The 23,211-nt window shown below is 43.0% G+C and overlaps 2 protein-coding genes across 7 annotated transcripts in view; one reads left to right on the forward strand and one right to left on the reverse strand.

Moving 5' to 3' along the window:
* zhx3a (zinc fingers and homeoboxes 3a) overlaps positions 1 to 23,211 on the forward strand; it is a 54,666-nt gene that overhangs the window by 24,692 nt on the left and 6,763 nt on the right. The window contains exons 1-2 of one of the 6 annotated variants that reach the window (XM_034082315.2): positions 15,518 to 15,823; positions 19,735 to 19,808. The exons of 1 other annotated variant lie outside the window; for it this stretch is intronic. The gene's annotated coding sequence lies outside the window, so the exon portion shown is untranslated. Of the gene's footprint in view, positions 1 to 12,553; positions 12,631 to 15,517; positions 15,824 to 19,734; positions 19,814 to 23,211 lie in introns of those variants that run through there. 4 more of the 6 variants (XM_034082318.1, XM_034082314.2, XM_034082317.2 and 1 more) reach the window with 4 other exon arrangements.
* Positions 6,354 to 15,732, reverse strand: fam83d (family with sequence similarity 83 member D). The gene is given in 6 exon segments (XM_034082319.2): positions 6,354 to 7,310; positions 7,312 to 8,022; positions 9,157 to 9,281; positions 9,887 to 10,054; positions 12,116 to 12,956; positions 15,660 to 15,732. Coding segments are annotated over 5 exon segments (1,608 nt in total). The 5' UTR covers positions 12,593 to 12,956; positions 15,660 to 15,732; the 3' UTR covers positions 6,354 to 7,183.

The following is a 23,211-nucleotide window of genomic DNA, read 5'->3' on the forward strand; positions in this document are numbered from 1 at the left end:
AGCATGTTTGCAGTAATTAAAAGGTTTATGTTCAGCACCAGGAGAGCCGTTTGACTGTCAGTTGGTGTCAGGAGCCAAACCTGATGTTTGCTCTTTTTAGCAGCCCGAGCCCAAATCTGAACATTTCACACAAAATGCACCGCTTGTTTGTTTGTTTGGGAATATACTGCCATAGCACATTCTTTGGGCCACCGCTAGAAGTCCAATCTGCCAATTAACACCCAAGCACATAAACGTACACAGTGATGGATATCAGTCCAATAATCAATTGTTTGACGAGTGTTGTCTGTTTGAATTATCCTGATCTATTGTGTCTTGTGGGACTCTGAGGGGCTGGTCATTTATTTATCTTATTGTTCATTTAGCAGGGACAATACACAATACATAAATTGTCCCAGATGAAGCTTGAGGTTCATTTTAGGTTGATTATAGTGAGATAGATAGATGCTCATCCAAAATTCTGAATTGTCTTTTGTCACTGCAGCAATCTTGTCAAGCATTCAGTACAAAATATTTAAAAGATAGAATAAGATACACATCTGATAAAAGATCAACAGCTAATATACATATTTACAGTAAAGGACAAGTGTAATACTCTACATTAGACAGTTTCACCCTGCAACAGAACTATATAGAAACAGAAACATATACATTGGGTAATATATACACTATAATTGTGGAAAGTAGCTGTTGTGCAAATTGTTCTGGGTTATAGATAAGGAGGATTTAATTGAAATCAATACCTTACACTCACAATAAAAACACCATACAAAAGAAACGAGGAAAATAACAACCACCGTGAAACAAGAACACACGACAGATACTGAATGCCAGCTACAGAGCATAGTCCAACATCCCAACAGCATTAAGTACAATACTTAAAATAGTAAAAATACACTTAGTACCAATACTGGACATGTTGTCATATCTACATTGCACATTGCACGTATCCACATACAAATCTGCATGTGTACTGGACAATCACAGTTGTTGCTATACATTCCCATCTTCATCCCTTTGACATTCAGCGTGTACTTTAACCTCTGCTGGTTTTACACCTGCACAGAAAAGGCTGCTCACATCTGCATGGGTGCGATTTGTCATTATGCACAACAGCATATGCGTGCTGACTAACTGCATTAGGCGTTAACACAATATTTGGGAGGATATAACGTTACACCTTCTGCCAGACATGCTGACATCCACAAGGATTTTACCCAGCATGCAGCAGGAGAGGTTCCACCACTACATCTCTGGGGACCACAAGTGACCTGAAGAGGACATCAGGCGGCGGCTGTTTGTCTCCTCACTGTGAGGCCTCGGCAAAGTTAAAAATGAACATTTCACAGTTAATATCAGAAACAAATAATAACAAATAGTCTAAAATATGTATTAACTCGTGATCATTAAGCATCATTGTGATGAAAAAGACAGATAGGTTGCTGTTTTATTCTAAGATATAGCCTACATAAAGGGTATTTCCGGAGTTTATTATAAAGGAAGTAAATAAAACGAGGCAGTGAAGTTGTTTAGCTGAGGACAGAGCTCCCTCTGGTGGCTGAGTGCTGCTAGTGCTACAGTCAGATTACTGTGAAATGTAATCGGTAACTGAGTACAAATTACATGGCTGTTGTTATCATTAGAAACAAAAAACATCAGATTACAAAATTGTAATCTTATCGAAATACTTTTGGATAGTTTTAAAATCAAACATTGGCCCATGTCATCAACATTGAAAAACATTTTAAAGGCAAATAAAATGCCTTTTGCATAATTTCAGCATTCACTCTTTGTACCAGTACTGTTTTCGTACATGTACAGTCAAAAAAAAGTATTGGTACAAACTCCAGGTGTGCTGGTTGTATTCTACGACAAATGGGATGCTGTTTATTTTAGTTTGAATGTTTTTTGTTGCTGCTTTTTAATCAAAGGCCACACATCCACTGCCCAGCATGTCGGTTTGAATCCTGCGCCCGCGCGACATTTCATTTATATTATCATTAAAACATGCTTAAAAATGTATGTAATGTCATCAATTACAAACTTGCAATCTTAGAAGAGTGATATACAGTAAAACATTTCCCATAAAAATGTAATATTTGAAAGACCTAAAGAAAAATGTTATGTTAGTAACATCTAGTTTCACATTCTTTCAAATATAATGTTTTAATGTTCTTATTTTTTGTGCTCTGATTATTAAATCATGTATGATCCAACCCAGATTACAGTTAAAGCTAAACAAGTACAAATATTAACTTTCAACCAGGGTAAAACAAATCAAATCATTTAAAAAGTAAATCACAGATATGTTTTTTTTAATTGTCTCACGTGAAGTGGAGCATGGAGCTCTTCTGTGTAGCAGTGAGGGTAATAGGTGCAGTTTGCGGTCTCGTGTTTTATCCCCCACTGCTTCCTTCATTACAGGCGGTGGTTGCTTTGCAGCAGCCAATTAAAAGCAAATACCGTTCTCTCACATTTCACCACCATTGTATTTACTTGTGGATCAATTCCCTTTAGTTGCACCATTTCACATAATGAATGCAGAGGCTGGTGATGTGTTCGCACCGCAGGAGGGCGGCCTGCTGCTCGCACCTTATTGCCGTGTACAGTAGCAGTTAAAACTCCAGGCCATGTGAAGTCTGCATGGTAACAAAGCGGCATCTTGTAAATGAAAAACATTCATAACACTGGTTGTTAAAGCTGTCGTTAACTGCAATTTTTTGTATACAGTTAGTGGTTACAATCATGGTTCATTATGAGCATTCAGTACATTTCTCTTTAAAACAAACCAGAGGTTATAATCAAAGATTTAAAGGCTTCATTGTCATATGCAGCAGTTGTTGGCTATGTTAAATCTCAGGCTCCTCCAACGGTGGAAGTAAACTAGTGCAATAAAACAGAGCAAGAGACACAGAATACTTGTAAATGCTACTTTTTGCATATCATGTATTTTGTTTTTGCCATGTTTGTAAAATGTAAACTTCTTAAATGTTTTATGTGAGGGACTGCGGATGGAAATGAGCTCAAAGCTAAATCTGGCACTGCTACGCTTGACACATTGTAATGTTTTAAGTGTTCATCACTGAGCGTTGTCCCCGCCAAATAAACGATTAAACAAGTGATGCAAGTCAAATGCAGGATTCTGTAAACGGAGAACATGTTACACAGCATGAGATAAAACTGGATCTAAAATGAAATACTGTACAGTGGAATACAGTACTACTTATTGTAATAATATATAAATATGTGGACTGTAAACAGATGTATGTGCTATAAACACGAGTACGTGAATACACTTCTCAGAGTTATTCAACAGACTATCGGCATGGTAACACCAATACAGGTGAAATACAACTAGCCAATGAGTCCATTGTTGTGCCATCTCTATAGCCTGTGCAGTACACGGTATACTTCCACCTTTAACACTTTCACCTGGCTGCTGTTTCTCTAAACTGTTACTCGATGTGTATTTTATAAATATTGTACTTTTATCTTTAAACCTTTGTATGCATGCTTCTTAATGAATAATCAAGCTATCGTTGGCTCTTTACTTGCTGTAACAAATGTAAATGTCCCCTCTGGGACGAATAAAGGTTACTCTGATAAGGGTTATTAGTGATTTTACTATTCCTTCAAACGGCAGGCTGTTAGAGGCGATTATTTGATAAATCAATCAAATGAGCGATAGACAGATTTGTTGAAGCCCTTTATGATAAAATCCTCTCATAATGTGTCTAAGAAACTATAATAGATAGTTGTCAGAATAATGAAGTATACATTCATTATATATTTTGTTGAGTTGTGAACTTACATTATTCCAAATGTTTCCAACTATTTTAAAACTTGTATTCAAATTGGTGTTGTCTGCCAGAAGCTGCCATGAATTGACTTCCAAGTACAAACCATAGACTGTATTTACAAAGAACAACACCTCAAATGTGACTTAACTACAGGTCGTTTAAGTAATGTTACGTCTCTTTCAACCGGTCTTAGCAACCACACAAAGCACTTGTTTCACTTAACAGGGCCGACAATAATGGCCGACTTGATTCTGAGATGTAAACCTAAGTAAAAGTACACATATACAACATACTACTTTTGAATTGTAATATGAAGTATATAGTCTGTAATATGAAGTATATAGTCTGGGAGGCGTGTGGCGCAGTGGATTAGTGCGTTGGTGTTCGGATCACAGGTTCAAACCCCACTGCAGTCAGCATGTCGTTGTGTCCCTGAGACACTTCACCCCAAGTTGCTCCTGTGGGGATTGCCCACAGCACTGAGTATGTAAGTCGCTTTGGATAAAAGCGTCTAACAAGCAACATGTAATGTAATAAGTATCAATGTGACGAAGGTGGCTTCGTCACTATGGACTGACGGCTTCAGGCCGGGTGGTATGGCACTTTATTAGCGTGATTGCACAGTATATGTTGCTGTGGCTGATGGTTGTGGGCACCTGGTGTCCTGTGTTGTCTCCTCCCCCCTCACCTGTGTCTTGTTGTGATGATTGGAGTGTGGGTATTTAGGCTCTGTTGCCCTGTCTGTTGAGAGGCTGGGTGTGTGTGAGATCCTTGTGGCTGCAGGATGTGGACGAGGAGAACAGCAGGATTGAGGCGGTGAACTTTGTGCCCATGTTTTAATAAATGCCCACGTCGGGTTATATTTTTGGACGTTCTGCCTCTGCCTCCTTGCCGGGTCTGGGCCGCTCAACGGTCAGCGTCACAATCACCATTTAAAAAAATACATTTATATTGTGTTTTAGGCAGTTTATCATTAATTATCTGTGTGATACTTTGAAATGTGGGTAAAAGTGTGACGGCCTTAGTTTAAAACTACTGGACTGCAAAAATACATTTACTAATAAGTAACCTTTCATCTCGAAGAATGAGATAATCAGAGAATCACGTTTTACAGTCGACCAACTACACCCACCATCTTCCATTCACCTTTGGATCCCTGCTCCGCGTCACGGACTGGAACCACACTCAGGTCTCTGCTCATAAAGCTACCTGTGCATCTTTATATCAACTACACCTTAATCTCCTCGATACAGTTAAACATTAGTCACAATAAAGGTCGGAGTGACATTTATAACTCGAGTCATTCAGAGCACACGTCCCACCAGAGCGACGACGTGTGTTCACCATCTACAGGAGGACCTTTGTGCTTCAGAGTGAGATATGAAGACGTAAACACAGCTTGTGCCAGGCTCAGCGGCACATGGCGCACCTGTAGAACCAGAATCACCTCAAGTAGGTTATTAATAATATACAGCTTGGCATGCTCTCCAAATCACTTGCTTCATTACAAATAGCTATGTATCTAAAATCACAGACTCCAGATATATACATTGATAATAGTGCGGCACAATTTGGAAGAAATAACTGTGTTTATTTTAACTGAAATTGCAAAAGCTATATTAGTTAATTTTTTTCATTTTTGAAACATTGTTGATTTCTCTTGTGTTTTCTGAACTTAAAGGTGGGGTAGGTAATTCACTTCAGAAACACTTTGTTATATTCCATGGAATGCTCTTCCCGATAGCAATGAATACATAAAATGCTTTGACAATAAATATATAAAAAAAATTCCCCTGTGGAAGCCGTGGGCGTGGCGCTGTAAAAAGCACGACCAATCATCTGATTGAACTGGATGGCCTACCTGCCTGTCAGCCTTCCATCGGGGCACAAACTTATCTCGTGCCCTCATTGGTCATGTGCGCGTTCGTGTTGGAGGCATAGCCTGTATATATAAAAGGTTGGAGGAGGGGCTCTGAAGGAAGGTGCAGACTTTTTTCAGTTGTACTTTCAAATTCTAGCGCACTCGAGCTGGTTTCTCCTTTCTTACCGACCCACCTTTAACACGTAATCAGAATATACTAAAATATGATAATTTAATATGTTCCGATATTCTGTCTCATAGCAACTCTGGCACTTACTCCATATTGCGGTTTAAATTAATTGTGCAGCCCTAACTGACAAGAATCTGTGTTGAATGTAAAACAATAAAAGCACATATAACAGCATGTAATCAGTGGTTTTAAAATCCATAGTGTGTGAAGAAGTGTTTCCTTAGCATTCATCCTAGTTTCTTGTTTGTAATCTGTGATGGCGACTCTTCTCCAAACCCACCCTGGACAGGAACAGTGATTGGCTGAATCATCAGCAGCGGTGCCAGCATCACAGATGTCTTCTCTCAGCTAATTGCATGAAGGCACTGCAGTGCACAAAGCACAGGTGCTCCGTCACTGGGCTCCAACTTCTAAACACATTTCGCCGTGAGATAGTCCTCAGACTCCTCACAATGATTTAATGATAAGTAGGAAATGTTAGAAAAGACAATAAACACTCATCTAGCAAAACACTACTTTGTTTATTAGCAAAGCGCAGCGCGAGCCAGCCGCCCCCAGGAATGTTGTTCAGAAGCAGAAACAGCAGCCAACTGTGATGAAACAACCAAAACAGCACTTTTCACTCAAACTACAGCAGATATTATCCAGTGCTAATCGCCTGTGCTGTGTAAATGACTTTGAATTAAACTGAGACGTTTTAAAAACAGTTATCTTTGGTTACAGTTCTGCGTTACACAAATAAAGCTTTAGACGTGGAAAAGACAAAAGTGAGCAAAGCAGACTACACAGCATTCATTCTACATTCTATTTTTAGCTTATCTTATTCTATTTTAGTTGCATTTAGTTCTCCTGCATTACTTGCAAACTAGTCTTGCAATATTCTCTTGCACTATTTTATTTGGATTTGTTTTTTGTCTTCTATATATTCATGTTTTATTGTTGGAGGAGCCTTTGCTTGCATATCTACACTGTAGCAGTGCATATGACATTACATTACATGTTACTTGTTAGACGCTTTTATCCAAAGCGACTTACATACTCAGTACTGTGGGCAAGCCCCACAGGAGCCATTTGGGTGAAGTGTCTCGCCCAGGGACACAACGACATGCTGACTGCAGTGGGGTTTGAACCTGTGACCCCCTGACCCCAACACCAAGGACCTTTCCACTGCGCCACACGCCTGTGACAATAAAGTCCTTTAAAAAACCTACAAAAAGAACAAAAGAACCGACTGCATAAACCAGAACCCTTCATTTAAAACAGAGGATCCTCCAGAAACCTTGGCACAGCTCTTCCCCCACCACCTCCTTCTGAAAAGTCCCAGAGGACAAACTAGTGCACACATCTGGCTCTTGGCCACGTGCCCATGCCCGCACTTTCACCACGCAGTCGGGGGTTTGGTTCCTGCTCGCTGTCTGTGTGTTCCCTCTGCTGGCTGTGAGCTCCAGGCCCCCTGAGTCATGTTGGTGACGTCCGCCAGCTCGCGCCTCTGGGACAGCGCGGTCACCATGTGCTCCAGCTTGCAGCGGATGTTGGAGTAGTGGTGCTGGCGCTCCTCCTTCAGCTGGTTGAAGCAGTGCCTTACGGGGCCGTCTGCTGCCGAGCTCTGCCTCGGAGAGGAGAGAGAGGCGTTCTGGGTTCGAGGCGTGATCTGTTGATCGGTCTGCGTGTCGCTGTCCGTCACCGACAGGCCGGTCTGAGTGGAGGCGTGGCAGGTGATGGAGCGCGCCGGTTCTTTCTCCGCGAGCTGATCTGCGGGTAAACGCTGAGTTGTGCTTCCTGCCAGGATCTCCTCCTGCGTGTGCGGCCCCTCCGCCCAGTCCTCATCTAAAGCGGAGGTGTTGGACACCGGGTTGCCTTTGTGGTGATCTGGAGTCGAGGCTTCGCACGGGGGCTGGACAGAGAGATTTAAGGCTCTGCGGCTCGGTGTGCTGGTGAGACGTGCTGCCTCTAGAGGCCTCTCTCTGGCCAGGTGCGGGGAGGAGGCCCCCAGCTTTTTGATGAGGAGCTGCTCGAAGATGCCGCTGTTCCGGACACTCGGAGGTCCTCGAGTGTTCACAGGTTGAGACTGAGCGTACAGGATCCGAAACTCCTCGTCAAATTTCTCCGTGACCTGGCCAGAGAGCTCGATCAGGTTGCTGCTGTTCAGTTTGCCGTCGGTCCAGTTGTACCTGCACAAGAGCGGGATTTAAAAACATGTATGCATTACAGAAATACACAAAGTAATCAAGGCTCATATAAACATACTTATAATGCATTTTAAAAAAGGCTTCCTTTATAGCTAATAAGTTATATTTACTTTTTTAAATAACATTTGGAATAAATTGTTTATGCGATCTTTGGATTTGCATAATGCTAATTCAAGGCTTTTAGATAAGAGTTTATTTTTACTATTATTATTAATTATAAATATTTCAAATAAAAACTAAACGAAATACATAAATACAAAATTGTAATCTCTCGAACCGAATATTGATTTAAGACATTTTTGTACTAAATCTAATGCCCTTTGTTTAAAGACTTGCAGCTGCAGGAACCCTGTGTTACTCTGCTTATAGCCGTGTATAATTATAGTTAAACCACCTTTAAATATTCATAATGCAATACAGGACCCCGCAAACGATAACGGCTCCGTGTGTACGTCCTATACGATCATTTCCTGATACCGATGAAGCCATAGCCCCGCCTCTCCCCACCCCTGCTGCTCACTGCTGTAGCATGCTTAGTAGCTACTGAGCATGCTACTGATGTTAGTGTAACATCTACAGCTCCTCTACCACAACCATCAGCAACAAGTGGACATGGAGAACTACATGAACTACATGTTGCTAAGTCCACCGCGGGGCATAAACAGAAGGGCAACCATGGCAACCATGCACGGGGGGGGGGGGGGGGGGGGGTCTTCTTCGCTGCTTTTGGTGTATTTTGTGGCGGAAGTACAGCGCCACCTACAGGCCCGGCATATGTACTACAGCGTCTCCAGCGGTCTCGTGTGAACGGACAAGTTTCTTGAGCTGATACCGTGTGAATGAAGACTTTTTTTATATTGATTTTGGTTAGTTTGCGTTCCATGAATCCATAATAATAAGTATTATGGACATTCCTTAACGCTCATTTCAGATTTGTATTAAACAGCTCTATAAGCAGATTATAATGCATCATAAGTATGTTTAAAATACAATATAGTGTAGGGCGTCATAGAAAGTTTCATTTCATTACTCTCTGTTAGATGTGGAGGCATATCCTCGCTGCACAATACACAGCTTAAGCATTTGCCTTCAGATAAAATGCTTAGCAGGCGTTACCTGTAGGAGCCTGTCGCCACCCTGTTGCCGTCGATCAGCATGAACCTCTCGTGAACCTCCCCGGTAATCCTGGCTCCTGATCTCATGTAATAAGTTGTACCGGTTATGGTTCGCACTTTCATTTGCTGAACGGATTATAAAGGGAAAAAAAGAGAAGAACAAAGGGAGTGCATTAGTGCAGACACGACCAGACGTATCAAATATTGAAGATTTATTTGTATGGTATTTTTTTTAAACTAGTTGCAGCTCAAAGTGCTTTAACAACATTGCATCACAAATTAAAAAAGAGAACAAGAAAGTAACTGCAGGTCAAACGCTTAAAGCTCATGCACACATAAAAAGCATAGTATAACAATTCAAGGGACACAACGAGAGATAATAAAATAAATAATGATCCTTCTCTGTAATAAATAACAATAAAGATTATTCTTATTATTTATAAAGACCTATACAATAAAACAATTATTTAAAAAATAAGAATACAAAAATTTGAATAAGAATTTAAAAAGGGGGATATCGCTAATAAAACAAAAATAAATAAATAGAAACACAGTTGGGGAGCGTATTTAATAAAAGCTGCTTCACCCATTTCATTTTGGGTGGATTCTGTTCAAGCCATCTGAAGAGGACGTCGGGCTCGTCCATTACAGGGCACATTTTAATCTGATGCCATCTTGATGTTATTATTGTGCACACAGCCACACCCAGCTCAACTGAACCAACCACATACCCGAAGGTCGTCCAGGCGAACGTTGACATTTCTGCACATCTTGAGGAAAGCCGGAGCACACGATTGGTCGAGCAGGATGTAGACGGGGACTTTGCGTAGGGTGCAAGCCTCCTGAAGATCCTTAAAGATATCCAGGTCTGTCAGGGAGTCTGTAACTATGGCAATCACCTGCAGTGGAAAATTACAGAGGTAATATAATAGAATTCCTTTTAGGAGCTGCAGCAGCGCCACACTCAGCACATGACTGTGTTTTATTATTATCAAATGATAAAGACCTTATTCAAACAGAGCCGTGAATCTGTCCCCTAATGTTTGTGCTGATGAGCTTTCTATTGACTGTGGTCTGTTACCATGGCGATTGGCGGTAACGCTTGGTCAGCAAACAAGTTATACTTTCATGCAGGAGACGAGCCTCTGTTCTCCACAAGCTCAAATGGAGATTTCTCTGTTTTTTTTAGCAAGGACGAGAGGAATTTCACACGCCGTGGTAAAGGTTGTGTGACGTGTCGAGGATTAGACATGGATGTTTACATAGCTCAGATTTATTTCTTTAAACTGTGTGTTCTCCACATGCAGCTTAGTCAGGAGTTCCCTGCTTATTTTTAGGGAAATGTGTAAAAAACAGTCACATTTTTGTGGAATACAGGAGCAGGCTGTTGCTCGTCAGCTGCCTCGTATAACGAATCCTGTGTGTGCCGCGAGCGGTTTGAGATTACAAAAGGACAGCCAACCGTAAACCTGGACGAGAATATTTGCATAAAGTTTTTCGACTTGAGCGGCAAAGGTTAATCGATTAGTTGTCAACTATTAATTTTAATTGCCAACCTTTCTTTCTGATCATCATTTAAGTATATTTTTAAATAAGGTACACAAATCTGATTCTAGCTTCTCAAATGTGAATATTTTCCAGTTTCTTTGTACTTTGTAGACTTTGTAGACGTAAGAGTTGTGGGTGACAGAAATACATTTTAGGAGGTCAACTTGGGCTTTGGAAAACTTTCTGACTTCTTAGAATCCAAACCAATGGAATATTTGTGAAAATAATCGTCCAATTTCTCTACAATGAAAGTATTCTCTAGCTGCAGCGCTGGTTTAAACTGTCTGCCTGCACACCATCCTTTCAGCCACAACCCACAGAGGCAAACCAGTATTTTAATGGCTCTGAATGAAGAGGGAATGCAAACTTTGATAGAAGGGAGCACAGCAAGTCGAGGCACATCTGGCACGCAGGCCCGAGGTGCTGCACACACTCCCTCCATAAAGGAATGTTTCTTTAATAAAAAACATGCCGGACTGACAGCTCACAACAGGAAGCGTCACCATGAATATTCATGGCCAGTTTTTTGTGTTAGTTAGATCCTTTTGGTCATTACTTTCTGTCTGATCAACACATCAAAGACCTTCCAAATCTACTCACTGATCAAGGGAACTCCCTACGGACAATCTGGCATGTATTTTAAGGATGACAAAGAAGATGTAGAAACTTGATTTCCCCTCCAAAACAAGTTCAATAAGTGACTATATACACTCACTGATTTTGTGACTGCGGGAGGCATTTTATACTTGAATTTGACACATATTTAAAAAAAGAACCCTGTTTTAGGATGATACCAAAAAGCAATTAAGCCTAATAAATACCATTAGAAACTATTGTAATGTTATTATTATAAATATGGATGAGTAGAAAATACAAAAATTAGTAAAACTGGATATAGTACACCATGTTCCCTCATGTACCTGCAGGACATTTCTAAAGGAAATAATATAATCAGTTGCCAAATCGAGTATTTTTTAAAGGGGGCAGCTGTGCTTTTAATAGTTTTTACAAACCTCTGGCACTTTTCCAATACAATGAAGATACAGAAACTAGATTTTCCCTCCAAAAAAGTTTAATAAGTGTCTATACACTCACTCATTTTGTGACAGGGGGGCATTTGATGTTGGAATTTGACAAATATTAAAACAACAGTTTTAGGATGATACCACAGACCGTACTGCCATTACTGTAGCAGTCAGGCCTACTAAATACTATCAGGAACTATTTGGAAAAGTAATTGTAAAAATATGGGGGAGTAGAAAGTACAACATGACTATAACTACATACTGCACAGCATGTTCCTTCAGATATTTCTAAAGGAAATTAAGCAGTAAAGTCATTACATTTTTTAAACGTGGTAGTTCGATTTTTTTTAAACTGCAGCTATGGTTTTAATAGGTGTTTGTGCATACCTCTCTGGCACTCTGGATCATCCGCCTAGCAGCCTCCTTGCAGCTGTAGATGCTCTCCCCGTAGCTCGGCTGGAAGTGCGCCACGGCCCGCGTCACTCCCCGGTACGAGCCTGCGGTGAAGCCCGGCCAGCCGAGCTCCAGCACCGGCGGCTCCACGTCCGACACCTCGGGGAAATACGTGACGGAGGAGCAGTCCAGCGAGCTGCTGAGCTCCCCGCCCTGCTCCTCCCCGAGGAAAGAGACACACCGCGGAGGAGGAAAAGCAGCGCTGCGGATCCGCTGCATCTCATCGTCCGACAGAAAGTTGGGGATCCTCTCTTTCCCGAGGAACTCCAGAAAGTTGTCTATTCCTCCCGACAGCAGCTCCTCCAGAGCTAGCCGGTGCCTCTCGTTGTACAGCTCCTGCAGCTTCAGCTCGTCTCCCCCGATGAGTTTGGTCCCTAACCGGAGAGGTGGGTCTTCAAGGCACTGCGACATCGCCACGATGTATTCTCCTTTCTCCTCCAAACGCTCAGGTGAGGTGACAGGTAACGTTTTCGACTTTACAGGAAGCCAGATTCGTATTTGGATGTTTTCCCTCCGTTCCTCTTCGTATTGGCTGTCTGAAAGTTGTCAGACCAGATTGGCGTCTCCCGGCTCGATGAGGCGGGCTGTCAGTCTAATGTAAAGCCGGTCTCATTGGCTCGTTTGGAGGCAAACAATCCTCCGGTCCGACCCTCTCTCCGGCCTGATCCGGTTACAGAGCACATCGCGGCTGGGAGCAGGGAGGCTTCACTCTGACGCTTTATCCGGGCACCATGAACTCTGTGATTCCTTGGGACCAGGATCCTCTATTCTCAGTCTAAAACAAACAAAAAAGAACATTTAAAAACACCCACTTTCTGCCAATGGTTTCTCGTTCACTTAAATATCAGTGGTGTAAAGTAAATAAGTAGATTTACTCAAGTAGTGTACTTAAGTTCAATTTTGAGAGACTTTGTATTATACTTTGTACTTATACCGACTACAATTCAGAGGTATATCGTGTACTTTCAATCAATAACATTTATTCAATACCTTTAGTTACTTTACAGATTTTAATTAATGATGTCAAATATAATTAACACTTAAATCAGACTTAAGACCTGGAGTCAATTCACAAGCTACCCTGCAGTAAATAAAACTAGCTGCGGGTTTCCAGCTTTGATAACACTTTAACGCATCAAAACATTATAATCAAAACGTATCATATATATTATATATATATATATATATTATATATTATTATATATATATTATATATATTATATCCTACACATATAAAACATGGTTTCTCTTTCACTTTAGACGAAATTAGACGCATAGAAAGTAGATTTCCCATCTGCTCACTTGGCTGTCATCTATCATAGTAAGGAAGATTTTTATTATCAAAAGCACGCCAAGAACAGAGAAGCAGTCGATAGAAACTAAAATATCAGAGGCTCCCTCAAGCATAATAAAAATGTTAACATAACCAAATACAAACATGTAATAAAGCTTTAAGGGCAAACTGAAAGTGGGAACAGCGCAGCACTCAAAGTCAATACATCTTTACAGAGTTTTCTTGTGAATATTCAGGGTCAGAGAAACTGCACGTTAAGATGACATACTTCTTTTGTAAACCAGTGCGTAAGGTGCACACACTGGGTAACCATAGCAACAGTATCTACTTGTGGTGGATGCTGTGCATGAACTTGAATTGACTACAAACTACAGTAAAAATGGTCTATGATTTGCAAACAGCCTCGCCTTCATCCAAACCTGGACAGCTAAATAGAATTCCAGAAAATTCAAATGTAGAAAACGATTATACACCTTAAATCCTAAACAAACCAGCATGTTATTTTTTACAATTAGAAGATAATCAAGATGAAAGCATTCCATCTTGGCAACCTCTAATCAGTATTCAAAAAGGATAATGTCCTGCTGTGCATAAGCCTACGGGGACAGGAGGCAGATAGTGCCAACGAAAAGGAACGCACACACACTCCCCCAAAGTACACAATATAATACAGAAACTGTGTGCTAATAAGTACGAATATATATCGTATTGAGCCATGACTGCTGGTATCCTTTCCATAACTCTATACAAGCATATATGTGCCACAAACTGTATCAAGAACATCTTATATTTTAGCAACGCTTATTTTATTCCTACTAGTACGATACCAGTTAATGCATACTGCACATCTCACTTTGTTTTTTACCATAGAGTGATCCATCTTCCTGCTAGAAATCTTTATTTGTCCTGACGGTACACAGCTACAGGCAGCGTCTGAACCCAGTCAGGACAAACTGGGAGGGAAGAGCAAATCCGCGTTTCCTTAATAATGGAGGCCCGTAGTAGTAGCCCTATATGTCCATATTTACACAAGGCATTAAGGACGTTGTAATTGTGTTGCTCGTGCTGTCGGCCTCTTACTGTGTAGTCCCGCTACCTGTTACACATACAGGTAGCCAAGTACACATATTTATATATCCATAATATTCCAATGATATCTCTATTAGGCTTCTCTACAAAAACCTGTAGTACTCTACTTTATGTTTCACACTTAATACTTTTTTGTGTACTATTGCTGCACTAGTCCACTTCTCTTTTTGTAATGACTTGTTGATATGTTTTCTCCATATGTTTTAAACATATTTTACCACCTTTAATTAAATGTTTCATTAGACCCTTACTGCAAACTGGTTTAGGGTCTCTGCACGTTCCCCCGGCCCGGCACAGAAGGCCAACAAGGTCACGAGGGTCACAGCCGAGTAGCCCCTATTCTTCAAAACGAGACATAACTAACATTGGTCATTTGATTTCGAGGAAAGATATTCTTCTCATATTCAACTACGATAGTGGAAATGAACCACTAGGTTTCATTTACTGTGCACCTGCGTAATCTACCACTTTTACGCGTGTGCGTAAAAGTCTATTTAAAGCCTTTGGGCTAATAGGCCTGTGCTTCAAATGGCAATTCCCACACCGATTAATATTCAGAGTAGCCTATCAAGTGTTTTTTTCTTTTCTCAAAACGTCAGCAGTATTTTGAAAACACAACAACAATGGGACCTAATTAAGAGGAGCTTTTGGAGGATGAAGCTCACTCAAACGGCCGATCACGAAACTCCTGTCAATTCCAAATGTACACAATACATTGCATCTGCTCTGCCTGCTCCGCGGCGCCATTGTAGCTATGTATAACCTATGTGTATAACCCAATCTGCAGCTAGAGCTCTGCCTTACCCCTATAACGACATACCCAAATGTGCACGGGGCTCAGTATACGTACCCCCTCCTCCCCTTCTACACACACGCCCGCACACACATCTCCATCTCCTCCCCGCCCCTCTCCAACATTTTACATGAAAGAGCTTTTGGATTTTGGATGACGCTCCGAATCACGTGTCCATAGGAAATACACTCGCTATAATTTTTTGGAGCTGCCTCGTCCTGCGCCGCCAACCGTAGTTGTTTTGCCGTCTCCATACAGTGTGGCTGAAGGGTGGAAAGGTAATATAATGTAATGTACCTTACCGTGGTCACTGACGGGTTCACGCCAGTTCACCGGGTTCACTTGAGGAGAGCTCCCACCCCCTGCTCGCCTCCTCTTCTTCTCCAAACGCAACGATCGGAGCTAATCCAATATTATTCATTTATATATTCATGTCGGATTCAATTTTTTCCCACCGACTGTTGAGGTAAGGATCTACTCTTCCAAAAAAATAATACCTCTCTCTGTGTTGGCGAGGGCGCGTTCTCTAAAAGTTGTTTACTGAAATTAAGACTCGCTATTGAATATTGCATTTTCATCTGGTGCTGTTTAGTCAAGGCAGTTTATATGAAGTCGCCAATGTATAAAATGGCGACAGTAGGTGGAGGAGGGGGGTGGAGTTTTTTTTGGGAATATTCATAGGTTATATAGAGTGCCAGATCGGCTTTGGCAAGTACACTTCGAGGCGGTGTGTTGCCCCACAGCCGTGTGAATGGAGAGAAACGGGTTAACTCGTCAGTTTGTTACAGTTACAAGAAACCGAGCCTCCGTCTGGCTGAATGTGCGCTCCTCCTTGCGCTATACAATGTGGCGTATCTGCTTATTCTATTGCACAACGCTCTGCATTTCCCCCACTAGGCTGTGTGAGTGTGAGTGCTTATTTAGTTGTGAAAGACTTCCAAAAGCAGTGCTATAGCGGGCGGTACGACTGATTTAAGAGTCCTTAGATGTTCAGAACTGCACGCCAAGTATCAATTTCCATCTATTGATCGCTCTCACTCTCTCTACACATTTCTTCCTCTTGCCTGAGCAGAGAAGGTAGGCCTGTATCTCTATGCACAGGACTCTTTTCTTTCATTTCCTCCTCTTGCTCCTGCCAACATGTGCTGCTGCCCTACTAACACACGCACAGAAACACACAGAACAGTAAAGCTGCTGATTTCAGGAGATATTTTTGCAATCTGTGGATTATCGTATTTAAAATACCAGCTCAGTCTGGTCACATTTTCTACCCATACGTAAATATTGTGCCAGCTCTGAATGCCATGTGTCTCCCTCTGCCCTCAGCGGCAGGACCTCGGTGCTGACTAATGTGTGAGTGCACTGTCCATAACACAAGAATCAACCCCAGAGTATACGAGCTAGACAGCCATGAATCATGGGCCATCTTTGGAATGTTTTTTAATTATTTATCCATTAAAGCTTGTTAACATGTTGAGGTTTTCCTGAGAGAGTGGGTGTTCGGTCTGTGGGGAGTGACTCCAAAGTGTGTGTGGAGTCCAGGGGACATTTCTGCTCTCCGAAAGTTGTGTGTGATACAAAGGTAAATGAGCTCTTGCTGGGAAGATCGGGTTCTAGGCCCGGTGAGGTGAGAGTGTGTGGAGGATTTCACTCCGGCAGGACGCTTACTCTGGGGGAATGTCAATTCCCTTTGTGGATCCCTGGGAACAGTCTTCCATCTCCCTTCTCGGAACTGCTCTAATGAGGCCAGGCATATTGCCTTTCATCCGTCTCTCCCTGCAATTAGGCACAGCTCACAGTTTTCGTTATGGCCACAGCGCAGTGTTTGTATACACAGACACAATGTAGCGGGCCAAGACTGCCCACTGCTCCCCTCAGCGAGAGCTGCGTCTCGGCACATGCCGCCCCTCGTATACCTGGAACACTGTACTCTTCAGCATTTGGTGTTCTTACTTCCAACAACACGGTGTATGTTGTGTTTCTGCGTGCCTCCCACAGCTCAAAGTGAATCCGCTGCCAGAGCATACAGAGGAAGGTCATATGGTCATGATTTGTAGATTTACTTGACATGGAGTGTAAAACATTCCTTGAGTTCAGAGGAGAAGAAAATTTAATCTAACACCAACCAGATCTATTTTCCAAATCGCTCCTTTTTAACACAAACAAGCATTCAAGACCGCGGCATACCTCACGATCCTCACAGAAAATGCCGAGTCCTATTTTTCTCCGACAGAAAGGACGGCGTTCTATACGGGTTCAGTTTTATGTGCGTCTTTCATCCTTTTGGTATTGCTTTTGTCACCGGACCAATGCCGTATCGAAGCCCGGACCGCTCGAAGCCTCACTAAAACAGCATGTTTGCACAGTTCCAAGCAAAAGAAACGCTTGAGCACCGTGAGGGGGGGGACCTTGGGGCGAGCGGGGAAAGAGCCCCTTCCACTTTCTCTGTCCCATGCAAGAAAGGTTTGGTCAGCAGGAGCTGGCATTTGCCAGTCTTTGGCAGTTACAGGAGGCTGTGATGTCAGCCATTTTAGGATGGACAGTACAATGTGCGGTGCGCCGCCATCTTTCTTCCTTTTCTCCTTAAGTTGCCAAATGAATGCCTGTAGTCTTGGCTACTGAACTGAAGAAGTTATTCATCAAAAGTGATTTAAACGGATGCATGACTCAGATTTTATTCTTTCGTTCTCTGCGAACCATGGTTTGTTTGTCTGCCATTCATCTGGGCCACAGATAAAACAATGTAAGATTTCATCGGTTAGCGTTCGCCCTAACTCAAAACAGGACTTGGCTAAAAAAGAGGCTCAGACAGCCGGAGTGAATGTAGTGAAAGCGCCTCCCCATGCAGGCTTCTGCGCTGATTTACTGAGACAGAAACAGTGTGACAGGAGGTCATCTGTACGCCCGCGATATTTCTTTCATCAACCTCCGTCGTGAACACGAGAAAGGCGGCGCTGATTGAGAAAGAGGAAAAAGCCAAGTTGTTGTTGCGGACCTCACCCAAAGTTATCCGAAAGAGACCATGAATAGACTTCTAAGGGACGGCAGCATGTGGATTAAGTTTGTCCTGCACCGGATGCAGTCCAGGGAATTCACTGTGTGTGTGTGTGTGTGTGTGTGTGTGTGTGTGTGTGTGTGTGTGTGTGTGTGTGTGTGTGTGTGTGTGTGTGTGTGTGTGTGTGTGTGTGTGTGTGTGTGTGTGTGTGTGTGTGTGTGTGTGTGTGTGTGTGTGTGTGTGTGTGTGTGTGTGTGTGTGTGTGTGTGTGTGTGTGTGTGTGTGTCTTTTGAGGTTGTGTGTGTGTGTCTTTTGAGGTTGTGTGTGTGTGTCTTTTGAGGTTGTGGGTGTGTGTGTGTGATTCGTGTGTGTGTGTGTGTGTGTGTGTGTGTGTGTGTGTGTGTGTGTGTGTGTGTGGCGTGGTGTGGTGGGCAAGGGGAAGAGAGGGGTTGCCATGGCAATGTTAACACAAGAGTGGCACCACCGACCGGTCTCCCAGTGGACGGGGCTGCAGTCATGGAGGTAAGGGGGGAATGTGTGTGTGTGTGTGTGTGTGTGTGTGTGTGTGTGTGTGTGTGTGTGTGTGTGTGTGTGTGTGTGAGGCTGTCAACACCTGCATCTCAGGCATTCAGACACTAATAAGCACACAAACACACCCATGGAGAAATAAAAAAGGGTCCGTGGGGGAGACGGAGGAAACACACTGAAGTAACGGCGTGTGTTCAGCTGGACATTGAAGACGTGTGTGTGTGTGTGTGTGTGTGTGTGTGTGTGTGTGTGTGTGTGTGTGTGTGTGTGAGCACGAGCCTCGTGCTAAGGAGGCTGATGAGTCTGAATTGTGTTTCAGCACACGTAACACTAGAGCCTGACACTCATCTACTCTGGCACGCGTACCGTGCCGTTCACACCGAGATGTCCCCATAATTGAAACCTGTCCATCTTTACTGTCAATAAAATAGAAGCTCGCACGACTCCTCTGTGTCGGCGTGATGGACACAGGAGACACCCAGGGAAAAACAGAACAATCACAATTCTTACAGTCACGCTGGATCCCGTTCTCCCTTATAAATGAGGCGCCATTGTTCCAACCTCCCCTCTGAGGAGGACAGGAACTGCTCTCTGGCTTATAGCCGGGTGTCCAGCTGATCCGCCCACATGACGTTAATCTATTTAATGGACATTTGCTAGAACATTTCCCTGCTAAACGGATTATTTTTGATCATTCAATGTATCCATCAGGAGTGCCCCTCCATGCCCAAACCCCGAGGCAGGTCATCTTTTGGCAGATATCTTTGGAAACTCAAGACAGCGGCAGATCACTTTCAAAACAAATGACATGCAAAACTAATACTACGATGTTATGCCGCTTCTTCTTCTCTTAGCTCTTCTACGACATCAAGAGACTCCGTGCCAGTTATTCATTTCAAAGAGGAAGATTTTCAGCACGGTGCTGGAGGTGAGGTGAGGAGGGAGTGTGTGTGTGTGTGTGTGTGTGTGTGTGTGTGTGTGTGTGTGTGTGTGTGTGTGTGTGTGTGTGTGTGTGTGTGTGTGTGTGTGTGTGTGTGTGTGTGTGTGTGTGTGTGTGTGTGTGTGTGTGTGTGTGTGTGTGTGTGTGTGTGTGTGTGTGTGTGCCTGCGAGGTGTCAGCGGGGAGGGATATTGAAACAGCAAGCCTGTCATCACCATCAGTCATCCTCTCACTTCACTCCCAAATGTATGAGTTGTGTCTTCCTTTGTCCTTCTTCCTCCTCCAGCCTCCGCATTCTCATTCATGTGACAGGTGACCCAACAATCTGGGAGTGTCTGAATCACTGGGCTGTTTTGAATTAAATTGTAATATTTAGCAAACCACTTTGCCGCCTCGCCTCCCCGTCCGCTGGCAGCAGCTCCCGCACATCGAGCGCGTTTCTCCGGTTGTAATATTGTAATTACTGCAGCAGCAGTTTACGAGGTGATGAAAGGGAATACACGCTGCTTTCTTTCAATTGGTTTCTCGCTGAGACGGGAGCAGCGCACTCATCTGTTTGCCATGTAAAAGTATAAAGAATATAATTAAATATTAATGAGATGTAAATATAATATTGTTATGGAAATGACGGGTGTAAGAGCGCATAAGGGAGGCCCCTCCTGTACATCTTAAAGCTGCTGTTAAATGAGGCGGAGCGTATAAATCCCATCAGAATGTAAACCCTAGCCTAATCCCATTTGTTTTGAAACGCTTATTTTTGAAAAGTTGAATGGCGGAGACGTGGCGAACAAGGACCCTCCGCTCAGCGTGGGTGGTGGAGTCTGAGAGATCTGCCACGTTCTCCCCCTCCTCGCCTCCAATACGACCTCCAATACCCCCCCCCTGAAAAGAGTCCCCCCCCCCCCTGTGCCGTGGGTCCAGTGCGAGGACACACAGGGGACACACAGGGGACAGCGATCATACCTCGAAACACAAGGCCCGGCTTCTAAGCGACACCATTCACGGCTCCTGTCTGGGAAGCCCTTGTCTCGTGTCCGATCGCGCGTCTCGCTCGCCAGATAACGCAGCCCCTTCTTTTCACAGGTGACCTGATTCTTTCCGTAACCTTTCTCCACTCTTGGCTCGTCCCGGGGTTTCTCATGCCGGCATCCCCTCTGCTGGGTTAGAGGGCTTCTGCACCCTTTCACCGCTTCGCTATCACCTTATGTTCTGCGACTTACGGCGTGCTGCGTGTGGCACGGTTCCACAGCACAGGGGCATCTCTCACGCCGGTGTTTGAGATGTGCACGTCTCGCTCACAGACAAAGCAGCCAGTTCTTTTAGGTGACTTGATTCTTTACGTAACCTTTATCAACTCATGGCTCGTCCTGGGTCTTAGTTATCATGTGGGGGTAGGAGAAGTACTCAGATCTTGTATTTATATATGAATACTCTGTTACAAGTGAAAGTCATGCATTCAAAATGTTACTCAAGTAAAAGTACAAAAGTATTAGCATCAAAATATACTGAAAGTACCAAAAGTACTCATTATGCAGATGGGCCCATTTCAGAATAATATATATTATATGTTTTGATTATAATTATTGAGTGTTATCAAAGCTGGTAACCATGGAGCTCATGTTAACTGCTTTGTATGCTGTAAGGTAGCTTGTGAGGTATAATTATTCATCCAAATCTGCCAAGTAACTAAAGGTACTAAATAAAAGTATATAATTTACCTCTGTAGTGAGGTAGGAGAACAAAGTAGCAAAAATGGAAATACTCAAGTAAAGTACCTCAAAGTAAAATACTTGAGTAAATGTACTTACTTACTTTCCACTGCTCTGTGGGACACACACAATGCATCACTGATCTGTTCCATAGCATAGGGACATCTCTCACACAGATGTTCAGATGTGCCTGACTGCGTCCCTCGCTGTGTGAAAGCTGGCTCCTAAATCCCTCGTTCAGTGGAAAAAAACTCAATGAAAGCCGTGTCCTCAACAGGGGTTAACCGAGGGAGCCGTCAGAGGATATCATGACCTCTCTGGCGACAAAACATACAGCACTCGCACGTGTCTGGATGCAGTGAACCGGGATTACTGCATAAGATGCTGGTGGCCTAGTTTTTTGTTGTTGTTTGTTTGTTTTGTTATTTTTCCCGTCAGCCAGTCAGTATAAATAAAAAGATAAGGTAGGTAGGTAGGTATGAGGATGTGAGCCTGTCTGGGATCGGCGGGCAGTCATTTGAGGGTTTTAATTCTGGAACAGGTTCATCTTTTATTTACCATCCAGCCGGCCGCGGTGAACACGCACGTGGATGCAGTGACGAAAGTCTGTGAAAGTGCGTTCCACTGGGTTCAAAGGCAGCATAACAAAAGAAAAATGTGAGTTGGAAAAAAGTACGAGATACGGTTTTCATTGTAAGCGACAGAATGCAATGCAAGATGTCAAGGTTTGCTTTTGGGATGATGTTCGCTGATGCTTTCTATTTCCAGAATGATAGGCTTGCAGGAGAGGTTAAAGCCTGGGTGATATGGATAGATGATGATAGGCTGAGACTAGTTTTCTGTCGCACATCAATGCTTCTCCAGCTTCAGAAAAGAAGAAAAGAGTGGCATTCGGAGGCTGTGTGGGTGTCAGAAGTTCATGCGGAGGGCAGAGGGTGCAGAGCACCACTTTGATATTCTCTCTCATCGTTTCTATCACATGTTTTCTACTTTCCAGTGATTAAAACGACTATAAAAAAACAGCCGTATCGCGAATGAAACACTTGGCTGTAGTCGTCGCATTGTCTTGTCCTAGAAACTTTATTGAATATTTGTGGCTCTGTGAGAGAACAGAGGCCTGTTTTCACTTTATAATGCAGAGTAGAAAGAACAGCCTGCAGAGACAATCCGTATCCATCCTCATGACTGCAGTGTTATAGGAAGTGAAAGCCTGTCGATGTGGTTTGCTAATGGATTTGTGCACCCAGGGATCTGTGTATTGTGTTCGTATGCATGCGGGCGACGCCATGCTGTGTGTTGAACACGTGTAAGATGAAATGGGCTGATCCTGCAGCTGGTGAAAAAGCTTCAGATGTTTTTAGCTTCTCAGATCCTATGAAAACCAGTGGCGGTTCTAGACCAATTTGACTGGGGGGGCCAGTTATTTTCTGAGGGGGGCACAATAAATGCAGGACGAAAAAGAGAACTAGACAGTATGAAGTAATTGCGCATAAGAAAACAATGCAATACAGTTATTGGTATTTGTTTCAGTACACTTATTTATTTCAGATAGATCTTATAGTTATTACTGTTAGCTTCAGCTTAAGTTATAGTGCAATGTTTGCACTATAACTATTTGGGGCGGTGGTGGCGAAGTCGATAGGGACTTGGCTTGGCAACTGGAAGGTCACCAGTTCAAGTCCC

This window comes from Pseudochaenichthys georgianus, chromosome 5 (assembly GCF_902827115.2).
Source record: "Pseudochaenichthys georgianus chromosome 5, fPseGeo1.2, whole genome shotgun sequence".
NCBI classification, from domain to species: domain Eukaryota; kingdom Metazoa; phylum Chordata; class Actinopteri; order Perciformes; family Channichthyidae; genus Pseudochaenichthys; species Pseudochaenichthys georgianus.